Raw genomic sequence first — 12,842 nt, forward strand, 5'->3', positions numbered from 1 at the left:
TATTCTGCCTTTTGAAACAAGTCACAGGATCACAGAACGCCCAGGAGCAAGCGGCTGATCTCTCTAAAAACAGAACAAAACCTTTTCAGTGTTTTGCTTTAAAATAATCAATGATTCTCTGAGACAAGTGGCTGGACATTAGTTTTCTCCCCATAGCTCCCTCCCCTTTTGCACTTGCCAAGGAAAACAAAGAAGACAATCTGAAAACAATTAAAAGGATTTAAAAATTACTCTTTTACTTTTATTACAATAAATAATTATCAATAATAGAATTAAACAATTTTCAATTAAAACCTACTGCATTACTTTGGGGTTTCACAGCAGCAGAAACAAACATAAATCCAGTTGAAAGGGCAAGGCTTCCAGAATCCAGTGACGAGAAACAGTCTGGTCTTGATTATTCGGGCTAGCAATGGGAAACACTGATACAGATAATGCAAAAACAATGAAATGCATCGGCATACTCTCTTTGTACATCACATTATCTGACACTTTAAAATATTCCAGCTAAGTAATTTAAGCAAGCCATGAAGCTCTGTTTCTGCAACAGTTAGAGTTCTCCCCCAGCAAGCCCGCAGCACAACTGCTCCCAGAGCCACCCTCTGGCCAGAAACGGGCCCCATCATCATGCAGACCTAGAAGCCTCCACCCTGGTGGAAGCAGCCATCTTTCTCAAAGCTCTTTCTGGCTCACACAACCCATGGTTAAAGGAAAATGGGAAAGTGACATATTTAAAGGGCCTTTCTCGAGGACTGAGACGAACTGGAAGACAGACAGACTGTGTCTCCAGATCAGGAAGAGGCTTCAGAGTAAGGGCCACATGCAGATTAAGTCCACATGAAGAAACTATCTGATAAAGGCTGACCATTTTGCTGATAATCAAGCGGACTGCATGTATATATGAATATATCATACATACATATGTAGTGAATATATGTGTACATATTAAATAGGCATACACACACATCACACACAACCAGATAAAATAAATGGTACATACATTGCTACTATGAACACAGCACGTCCCAGACAGACCAATGACTAATATGTTCAATTAAACTACTTGAATTAAACTACTCTTCCTCTCCCCAAAATATTCTGCTTGCAGCAAACATATTCCAGTTGCTCAAGCGGTGTTGTTTCTAGGTTCCTGAGAAGGAATGGAATCGTCCTCTTGTTTCAGAACACTACAGAAAGCCAACTGCAACAGGATCAAGCTAAACAATTCATATTTGATTTGGCCATGATTCCTGCCACCTATTCTTAGTCACAGGGCATGAAACCTTACTCAGAAAGATATCAATTTCTTTTTCTACAACTGGCTACAAATTTACCGTATTATGTTAGATGGAGGGGACTGCGGGAAGGCGGGCAGCAGGGAGTTTACATGTTGGCAATCATTCATTGCCTTTCCCTTTACCCAGAGAAAATGCTACTTTAAAAAAAAAAAAAAAAACCCAGAAATTTAGAGTTCAATAATGAATTTTGCTTTCTTGGCACATTTTTGAAATGATCATATCATTACATGTAGCTAGGTCTTTATCTCCTGAATGCTCCTCTAGGGAGGCAAGTTATCTAAACAACAAAATAACCTACAAAAAAAGTTAATATTGTGAGCAGTCTCAATTTGTAGTTATTAAACTCAAAGTCTAATGCTGAAAGGCAACAGTAATTTAAACAGATTTGTTTATTTTTATTATTATTTTTTGAGATGGAGTCTTGCTCTGTCACTCTGGCTGGAGTGCAGTGGCACAATCTCTGCTCACTGCAATCTCCATCTCCCAGGTTCAAGTGATTCTCCTGCCTCAGCCTCCCCAGTAACTGGGATTACAGGCACATGCCACCATGCCCAGCTAATTTTTTTGTATTTTTATTACAGACGGGGTTTCGCCATGTTGCTCAGGTTGGTGTCGAACTCCTGGGCTCAAGCAATCCACCTGCCTTGGCTTCCCAAAGTGCTGGGATTACAGGCACCTGCCCCAGATTTATAATGCTATTCACAGATCTTGCAGAATTATAACAGGCTCCTTCTACAACTTGGTTAGTGACATCAAGTACTAACTATATATGTTCCAGGTCAAGAACTTACTCTTGAGATATTCAAAAAGTGCTTGTCAAGAATATCAGAATCTAGAATTTATGGCAAATTGTATATATTTTAATAAAAACCTTAAAATAAATTCTAATTTTAATTGCTACCCATAGAAACTGCTCAAGAGAAGACATTAGCCAAACAGACATGAAATATCCACAGCATTTAGCTACTCCCTCGTCTTCAGTACTGTCTCTAACTTCAATTGCAGTATATGTGCTGCTGAAGAGAGCAGTCTGCTTCCAATTTTAACACAGCATTAAGGTACCATATAGCCATCATCCAATATACTTGCTTTAAAAACAGCACTACTCTGATTTAGCCTGGCTTTCTAAGAATGATTCTCTGGAGAGAAAAACCATGTGAATGGTCTGTGGAAGACCAGAACAATCCTGCTGCAGTCCAAGTGGATTTTCCTAGAGACAGGCCTTTGTTAAAATATTCTAAAATCAGTGTATGTGGCACCTTCCAATTCTGGGAACCTGGCCTTTCTAAGCATATGCAACACAACCCCCTCGCTTAAGCTACCTGTGAGAGAGCTACAAATGGCAAAACTTCTTTTGCTACTCTAAATATTAATGCATTAAAAGATCTGTCTAGATAGGGAGAAGATCCCTGCTTTAAAAAAAGTAGATAGATTACTATCTCTTGCATATTTGTTTACTAAAGAGCAAAGCATATTACTAGCATGCAGGCTTCAAAAGTTACATTTATTCTGCACTGTAGAAACACTGGAAATGAAGAGCCAACAAATCCAATTCCCACAGCTCCATGCAAGGAAGAAGCATATCACCACTTTCTCTGGAAAAGTTAGACAATCGTGATTAACCATATACCCTACAATAACTGCCTGCCAATGTCAGTCATTTGTACCACTGTCAAACATAAAAACTAAAATATGCAAATCACGTGGGTTACATAATCAATAAAGGAAAATCAGAAATTTACTTAAGCTTCCTAAAATGCCCAGAGCATCATACGTTCAAGTTTCAGAGATTTAACACCATTTTACTTTTAAAACTGTCACTTTAAATGTACATGTCAGAGTGCTTCAAATGTAGCATACTAGTTAAAATTCTTCCTGGAAGGTTCTAATGCTGGCAGCTAACTTACTAAAGTTATTCACCCACAGGGTGTTCAAGCAAGAGCATGCTGACTTACAAAGACACCTCATGGGACAAAGACAATTCTGGTCTGACTTCACAAATTTTCTATAGAGTACTTAAATCCAGAACTGAGGTCAAGATAAGGCCACTCTGAACACAGGCATCCACACAACCAAAGATTTCTGTATCTGTTTTTGGCTGTTTGGGGACCCAAAATCAAAAGTTCCAGCCCATCAAGCTTACTTTGTTCCCCCTGGCACATTCCCAGTCCTTGACTAGTCAAGAGATCTAAGGCCATCCAGGAGATGTGAATGTGGCAACATCTAGGGGCAACAAGGCAAGACCTGAGTGGGCAGCCTCTGTCCTAGGTGGTGGGTAGATAAGAGGAAACCCAGGTGAAGAACGAAGAGGAAGAATTACAAATAGGCTTCTATATAAAATATAAAGGGGAAAAGTAGCCTCTGACTCAAACACCTTCAGATTATCTTTTTATTCTTCATAGGTCATAGAGTCAAAGTCTGTTATGGAAGCAAGGTACATTCCAAATGCATTTTGACTGACTACAAAATAAACCAGTTCTTTGAAAACAACACTTAGGAAACTTTCAAATTCATAGGATGTTTCAAAAGTCCCTTCTTCCCTTTAAAGTGGAAACTATGCCTGCTTTTTCCTTTGTATATTCTCCCAAAGCTCAGGCTCCAGGTCATCATCAATACTCTTTTGGTACCTATTTAGAATTGGGGTAACTCTAGACATACACTCCCCTCCTCTCAATGCCTCTATATTAGAATAAATAACATGATGGTATTAGTACTGTAACATCCTAAACCACAATCAGCATTTAGCTTTCTTTTGAAAATTAGAATTAAAAGTATTTCAATAATGACATTAAAATGACAAGGAGGAATATTTAGCTTTTTATTTGGAAGGTATTCACTCTGTTACCCTTAAGACTAAAACCCATAAACTCTATCAATTACCTATTCGTGGAAGAACGACACTGTAAACTGTGGCAATGTCAAAATGTGTACTGCACTTTATAAAAGCATGGATAATATTAAAGGATCACAAAAGGCAGCATTAGCATTCTCTATCCAGGTATTATTAAATCTTTTTATCCCATGCCCCCCTCAAATATAGGAGAATTATTATCTGATAAGCCTGAAAGGACTTTTTTTAATACCATAACCTAAAAAGACACTTCTTACAGGTGTATGCAACTTTGGTCAGCAGAAACACAATACGAGCCTCTGGCCTAGCTAAGGCACTCTATTCTGAAAGTACGGAAAACATGCACGTATGCTCCTTATCATGGCATTGCTCCCCAAAAGGCAGCTCACTGTATGCTGGGGAGAAAGGCTAGGGCATGAAGTCACCCACAATATCATGCATAAGCCTGAAAGACCTTTCATACTTTGGAAATGTTATAGTAATTGGCATGACATAAATGCACACAGCTATCTGGAATGAAGTCCTGCTTCAGCTGCTATATCTCTACACAACAAATGGGGGCTCTCAAGATGCACTTTCAAGAATGGCAGACAAAACAAGAAAAAGAGTCAGCAGTACACTAAAGATCCACAAGTATCCTGAAACAGTGAATTGCTCAATTTCACTTTCCCCTTGTTGACAGCTACTTTTCTTTCATCTAACAATGTCAATAAAACTGACTATGGCATCATTCTTTACCACCATAGGGAAACAAGTCATAAAGTACAGCACAAAACAATTTTCAAATAAATTTGATACAACCAAAAGAGGGCAGAAACACACTTTTGAAGTAAAAGAGCCCCCAAACTATAGGACGTGACCTTAATGTCAGAAGTAAAGGGTATTTTTACTATACTGTACAAGGTCAAGAAAGCCTGTGGTCCAAGTTTGTCATTTTATAAATATTTATCAGTTCTTTTCTTATATAATACAGATTAATCTCATTCTTGTGTACAAGGTCAACAAAACGGTAAAATAATTAGCTTAGAAATCTTAAAACAAAGCTTTTTCCCTACCCCCAATTAACATTTTATCCAGTTTAATTTTATAGATCACAAAGAACAAGGTATACAAAAAATAGTTACCGTCACTTAATTGGTTAATTCTCTGACTTCCATGATGGCAATTAACAAACATGGGATCACTATCTGCATTATTCTGCATCCATTTCTCATCTATTTCCAACGTTCATCTGTGTCTCAGAGAAAGTCACCAAATACACCTCAACATTTACAATTTCTTAAAATGAGTATAGAACCATGAGTTAGTGCCGTGACTCATTTCTAATAACTTGAATGACAATGATTGGAATTTATAAATTTTAAAAATGAAATATCAATTACAGTTATTTTTTACAAAGCAGCAGACTGAAATTCAACAAAGAAATACACTATAATTAAATTTAACAATGGTCACATTCATAAATAGTTATGAATTTAATTACGTATCAACACAGTGGTGCCTATTTTATCCAAGTGCAGCCTGTCCAAAAAAAGGGGGTTTAAGATACACTCTTCATTCAAGCACAAACTTCATTCAGTGAAAAATAAAAGAAAATCAGCAAGTAAAGTTCACCACCACCAAATTAAATGAAGACAAAGAAATAGAAGAAAATATCCACATCATGAAAAAATATGGTTTATAGAACAACTACACTACAATTAAAGGGATTTTTATGTTTGTCAGTAAACCTCAGAAATTACTCCAAGTCATATTAACATTAAAGGGGGCATGTACTCAGTAAGGCATATATATCAAAAGTTTTCTTCAAGTGGGGAGATGGACAAGCTGGAGAAGAGAGAACTTCTCTCTGTTTTATCTCATATGAAATAAGAAACACAGCACCTCACCCTGAAAAAAGAGAGAGGGGAAGGACAGACAGACAGACAAACTGAATCAAAAAATTAATTTTGGTCATAGTGAGGTTCATGAAATTCCTAACTCCAATTTATATTTATCTTACAAGGTACTTTTATCTGCATTCCTCACAAGTCATTACCATAGGACTGGGACTGTCACATGCATTCCTACAATCAGAGCTCACAGGCACCAAATCTCAGGAACCTGCAGCTGAAGGGGGGAAAATGCCACATTTAAACAATGAACCATCCCAATGAGTGCGCTATAATTACAACCCATTCTCAAATTCTCAACTGATTATTTCTCTTTAAGAGAAAATTAAACCATCTATCAAGATCTGTTCCATAATAAAGAGAGCTAGAATATTAGCTAAATGTATTAGCTCTCTTATCACTTGAGAACAAAAGCCATTTTCAGGGGAAAGAGAAACCAGTATTTGGCAACTGTCTGTTGTTTGGTAATCATTGGCATCTCTTGGTGAAGGTGACTTATTTTTATCCTTTCCCTATACTAGGTTTGGACTACTGCTACTCCCACTATTACAAAGTTCCAAATATGAAAACACACTGTGGTTTTCTGAGTGTTATCAGTGTTCTGAAACCAATTTTGGTATTTAAAAAACAAAAACAAAGCATCTTTAACCCTGCATGAATCACAACATTGTAAACTCACGAAGTTAGAACCATTAGGAACATTTTGCTGGTCTAACGTACATTCTGCTCAACCAAAACGTCACATAGTTTTATAAAAAATAAAATAGGCGTAGAGTTACTAGGTCCAAAATTTCCCAAGTTCAGATTATATGTATCATTCCTGCTGTCCAAGTACCATACTGAGATCCCATGTCTGTCAAGCAGATCAGTCTAGTTCAATGGTGATGGAGGAAACATTTACAAGCATTTATTTACAGTACTTCTTTGTGCCCAAAGAAAGATTATTACAGGCCAATATTCTTTTCTTCCATTCCTAGTCAATCTGAGTTTGGTTTCCTCAATGAGAAGGGGTAAATCTGAAAATGGCTGCTCAGCTGCTTTACCTATGAAAAATCAGAACATGAGACAGTGACAAATATGTACCTTATTGTTTTTTAAAAGCACACAGAATTTACCCCCTAGAGATAACAATTTATTGACACAGCAAAAATCATGAGAAATACTGAAGAGGTTTTTCTGGATTAGGATAGCTATAGAGCTAGACAGCTAAATGGAAGTACTAGAACTAACATGGGAAAGTTAGGACTTGGAACTAAAATCTAGTCTTGAGAACCCTCCAGAGCACTCAAATTCACATCCAAATCTGAAAAACTATAGGATTAGTTGACCTGTAGCATCTAGATCAAGTAATCATATTTATAGTTAGACTCTATATTCAGCTTGCTAAACATTTCTAAGTAATCATTCCTAATCCCGATGAAATAGTAGAAAACTAGATCTATGAATTTGGAGAGGCCTTATTTATTAGTTAGGGTATCTCTAGTGGGAAGGCAAGAGCTTAGTTATAGGTCAGCGAGTGCATGTCATTTACTTGATACTTATTATTTACATTTCAGCAGTTCAAGTGAATGTTTTGTGTGGCCTAGCAAGTTTTAACTTCTGGCCAGAAGTTGTAGATGTGGTAAAAGAACACAAAGACAGACAAAAAAGATGATCCTAAATTGTTTTCCAGTTAGCCTCTTATTTATTTTCCAGGTTTTTAACAATGAAAATGTAGTATATTTTGGTTTGGTTTGGTATGTATGTAGCTTTCTAAAGATATGCTTCTAAAAGGCTATAGTAAATGAAAACAATTTAAAAAGACACTGGCAAATGGATATTCTATGCCATGCATATATTGATGAAATATCAGGATAAAGGCCCAAGAGTATTGATATAAGGTATATAAGGTTACATTTGTACAAATAAAAACAAAAATAATTATGTCATATCACAATTCATCACAGCTTTTTTCTCCTTAACAATTGTAACTAGTTTGTTCTAACAAATGAGGGCAACTTTGTAGAGAAACACTAAGGGAAGAAAGCCCAAGTTTAGCAACATATGCAAGGTATAAAGTTGTTATCAAGCATGATAGCTGCCTCTCCCACTTAAAAACTGTGTGTGAAAATACAGAAGATATTTTGTTTCTCAAACGGATTAACAGCAGGGTTCCTTTCAAACAAGCATACCAAATAGAAGTGTTTTAAGAGTCATAAAAATGTGAATACCCTGTCACAACCCCATTCCTATGAAATTATCCTCGGAAAATAAAACAAATGAAACAAAAATATTCGAGATTGTTTATGCCAACATTTTTTTCTTTCTTTTTTTTTTTTTTTTTTTTTGAGACAGGGTCTCACTTTGTCACTCAGGCTGGAGCACAGTGGCACCATCTCAGCTCACTGCAGCCCCGACCTCCTGGGCTCCAGCGATCCTCCCACCTCAGCCCTCCAAGTAGCTAGGACTACAGGCCTGTACCACCACATCTGGCTAATTTTTTTTTGGTATTTTTTGTAGAGACAGGGTTTCACACTGTTACCCAGGGTGGTCTCGAACTCCTGAGCTAAAGCGATCCACCCGCCTCAGCCTCTCAAAGGGCTAGGATTACAGGCATGAGCCACCACACCCAGCCTAGGGCAATATTTATAATGGTGAAAATCTGGAAACAACCTAAATGATTAAAATAACTGTGCTGTGCAAGGTCATTATTAACTAATCTCCTTCGTGGAATATTGCACAGCCTATGTTAAAAATGTAAAATAATTAGAAAAGAATGTTAAAGTGAAAGAAAAACCACATGGTTCCATTTGATTTCATTATATCTATATTCATCCATTCTCCTAAAATTAGTTTATTTTAGAAGAAAATACCAAGTTTACAAAACATTTCTCAAAATCCCTTTTCTTCTATATTTCCCCTTATTTATCAATTTTGCTGATGAGGGCTCGAGAATAACATAAATGAAGTAAAACCTCAAATAATGCCAAAGTCTTCCTTCAGTCAGAAATTCTAATCTCCCTCACCACAACTGCTTAGCAAACTGGGCAGTGGGAGGGAAAAAGCACTACACAACCAATTACAGTTTCTTTCCAAATTTTGTTAATGAACAATAAAAATGCCCCTAAAGCTAAAGAAGCAAGTGAAGAAATAGATAATCAACAAATGTGATTATGTGATCCCATATAACTAAAGGCTCAGTTTACAATTCTACTCACCAAGAAGATGGCCTATACATACCCACTTACAGTAATAACTAATTCCTCACAATAATTATCCAGCTTTAAAATCATTTGTTATTACAGTAACATACTCATTAGAGAAACAATATCTGAAATTAAACATCTGGATATTATCCAAAATTTAGAGAATATCCCAAAACCCTTATAGCTACTATAATAAGCAACTTTCTTTTTAAAATTTTCCATTGCCTCCTTTCTACTCGGAGGCATTTATTGGTGCCATTTATAAGCCCCAAATTGAACCCATTTTGCTGTAGATTACTCACCACTCGTACTCCATAATGGATGTGCGCCAGAGTAAAAGCAGTTGTTAATGTATACAGGAGAATGCTCTCAACGTAAGAGGCTACTCCTAGGTTTACCACTAAGACAACCAAGAAGAGAGGAACCAGCAACCAATTCAAAGTTGGACACCGGGTACTACTCATTTGGCAAACAATCAGCTGACACTGGACGTTAATTTAAAAAAATAAGAGAAAAAAAAAGAAAAATTTCATTAGCAAAGCACTTCCGAAACTAGTCTTTCCAACATTTGAAAAGCATTCAAGTACCTGAACCAACACACTTACATTATCTAAGTTCAGAAGTTCTCAATGCTTAGGGGCCCAACTGGACCCCTGGCCCCGCCCAAAAACCCATGTACCCTCAGAAGAGGGTGTCAGAAGAGGCTGGAAGATAACTGAATAAGGATGCTATAGAAGGCATTCTTCCACTGGGCAACAGTTTGAATAAAAGAAATTTCTCTCAATTTTAAGATTCTATGATATGTTAAAAAAAAAAATCAAAATAGCCTCCCACACCCCCACACAATTAAGTTTCTTTATGGCAATGATGAAGAAGTGCTATCTCCAATTCAGTCCCATTGCCATAATTAGTATCTCAAAACCTCTTTGGCTCCTTTATTTTTGAAGACCTTACTTGAATATAATTTAAGTCTTTCAGAGACACTTTTTATACAATGCATTAGTGTTTTTAGATATTTAAACCCTATAAAATCAGCAGGACTTGAGATATTACACATGTTACAAACATGGAAACATAAGATGAGTAGCTAAGTTACAAAATAAAAACTTCTAAGGACCCAGCCTGAGCTAGAACACAGACCTTCTGGCTTTCAGGACTATCAGAGTCTTTTCTCAACTCCTGATCTCTGCTTCCTGTCTGCTCTCTTGCACAGTCCAGCATGGAAAGGAATTTATAAGAATATGTTCTATTTATTACAAAGTTTTAAATTCCACGTTCTTAATCTTAAAATCAGCTGATTTTTAAAGTGTGTGTTTTCTCTTTCTCAAAAATCTCTTCCAAGCTTCCTAGAATAATCATTTAAGTCTGCAGCTATTTTAGCCACACTGGTAATATATTTAGAGTCTAAAGGGAATCTATAAATTTTTTCCATGAATTCTTCAGCGGGCAACCAAAATAAAAAATTTAAGTGTGCCATAGTTCCAAAATACTACTGTAGTCTCCAATCCTATTGGTTTCAAAGGGCAAAATAAAATAATTTTCAGCATTTCAGTCTTTGAGGTTACTATTCTTTCAAATTTCTGAAATAAAAATCTTTAAGTTAAAATCTGTTTATTCTAATATTAAAGATTTTTCAAATTATCAAATTCTGTCATACATTTCTAATATATATTATGATTTTTAAAAGAAAAAAAATCTTACTGTACTGTTGGCAAAGGCTGTTCCAACCATAAAGTAGAATACTCTAGGATGTAGCTCTAAAATATCTGAAGGTGACCAAAGGATCCACGCTGTAGACAAAATGAACAGCAAGCATGGAGAAAATAAGGGAACCATAGCTTCATAGACTGAATTGAGTTTCAAGGTGTTATTTTTATAGCTTCTGGAAAAAAAAATCAAGTAATATAAAGAACATTATTACATATAAATTGTACAGTACTTGTACTGTAGTTTATAGTTTCCTTATTTATACACTTATTTTATACTCACAATAATCTTGTGGCATACCAACATCATTAATCCCATTTTACAGACAGGCTAAGTGAGGACAAGAGAATTTAAATTTACAAAACTTGCTACCAAGTGGCAGGGCCAGGATTAGGACTGAAATCTTCTGACCTCTAATCCCATTTTTTTCTCTTTAAACCAAACTATCAACTGCTGTGCTAAGAATATAAAGATGAATAAAATCTGGACTTTGTTCTATGAGATATTCTAATGGGGGAAATAAGATGAACATAAAATACTAGAAGAGTACCTCAAAGTGCAGCATTGACACAAAGTGATAGAGAACTTAGAGTGAGACAGCTCACATGAAAGACTCTAAGGTGTGACGGGCATACCACATCTCAGTGTCTCTAAGCACACAGGAGGTTATACAATACACGCCTGCTCAGCTGAACAGAGCTCCAAATTCCAGTCCTGCTTCCGCCATTGATCACACGACCTCGGGCAATATGTTGCCCAATGAGAGCCTTGTTGTTATAAAATGAGGAGAAAATGTAGAGAAATAATCTCTACATCCTTCAGAGCTTTAAACTGTATGGCTTCTATAAATAACTGCCAGCTCAAATAAATGAAGAAGATTAATAGAGCTTGGTTTAACATAAATAAGATTCTGCTACGCAGATTTGAGAGCTAAAGGATGAAGTGGGAAGTGTAAGAAAATGTTTCAACCAGAAGAAAAAGGAGCAAAGGAAGCAGTGGGAGTAAAATTACTAAGAAGGGAAAGAGCAAAATATATTCAGGACACAATAGGCAAATTCAGTGTGGCTGAGCAAAAGTGGAGAAGCACATAGATCAGAGAAATGAAACTCCACCTGAGCATCTCCCTTCTCCCCGCAACCCAGACAGGAACTTCTATATAAGGGCTATTTAAGAAAAGTCAGCACAGGTCCAGTTTGGTCCTAAACTACACACATTCAGAATTTTTATGATCTTGCTAAAAATTTTTTTTTTTGAGACAGAGTCTCGCTCTGTTGCCAAGGCTGGAGTGCAGTGGCGTGATCTCGACTCACTGCAACCTCCGCCTCCCAGGTTCAAGCAATTCTCCTGCCTCAGCCTCCTGAGTAGCTAGCATTACAGGCGCGTGCCACCACACACAGCTAATTTTTTTATTTTTAGTAGAGACGGGTTTCACCATGTTGGTCAGGCTGGTCTCGAACCTGACCTCGTGATCCGCCCACCTCGGCCTCCCAAAGTGTTGGGATTACAGGTGTGAGCCACCGCGCCTGGCCTCGTTAGAAGACTATTTGATGAGTCCAAAACCGTAACAAAAGAACTAGTAGTTTTGTGCTGTGTTTGAAATGACTACATTAGCCACCATCGACACCCTAAACTATCCTACCCCATTCTAGATTTAAAATATAGGTTTTGTGACCTTTTCAAAATGTCCTGACTCCAAAAGGAAAATAGATCCCTAAGTTCAGCTAACAACTGCTAAAACTTTTCATATTTCTTGCCCATTTAAAAAATAAAATACTTACCTGAAAAAGTTTAATAAACTCATTGGAAGAGTCACACATAATGCACAACCTAAAGGGAATAATTATTCAATTACTATGCTTATTCAAGAACGATTATTACATTATCACTGAATCATGCAAAACAAATTTTT

The 12,842-nt window shown here is 36.7% G+C and overlaps 1 protein-coding gene across 1 annotated transcript in view; it reads right to left on the reverse strand.

Moving 5' to 3' along the window:
- Positions 1 to 204: 204 nt before the first annotated feature.
- SELENOI (selenoprotein I) overlaps positions 205 to 12,842 on the reverse strand; it is a 48,486-nt gene continuing 35,848 nt past the window's right edge. Inside the window, 4 exon segments of the mRNA NM_001146697.3 lie at positions 205 to 7,084; positions 9,529 to 9,711; positions 10,928 to 11,108; positions 12,712 to 12,760. Coding sequence (NP_001140169.1) covers positions 6,986 to 7,084; positions 9,529 to 9,711; positions 10,928 to 11,108; positions 12,712 to 12,760 — 512 coding nt within the window. The 3' untranslated portion in view covers positions 205 to 6,985.

This window comes from Pan troglodytes, chromosome 12, assembly GCF_028858775.2.
Source record: "Pan troglodytes isolate AG18354 chromosome 12, NHGRI_mPanTro3-v2.0_pri, whole genome shotgun sequence".
Classification (NCBI taxonomy): Eukaryota; Metazoa; Chordata; class Mammalia; order Primates; family Hominidae; genus Pan; species Pan troglodytes.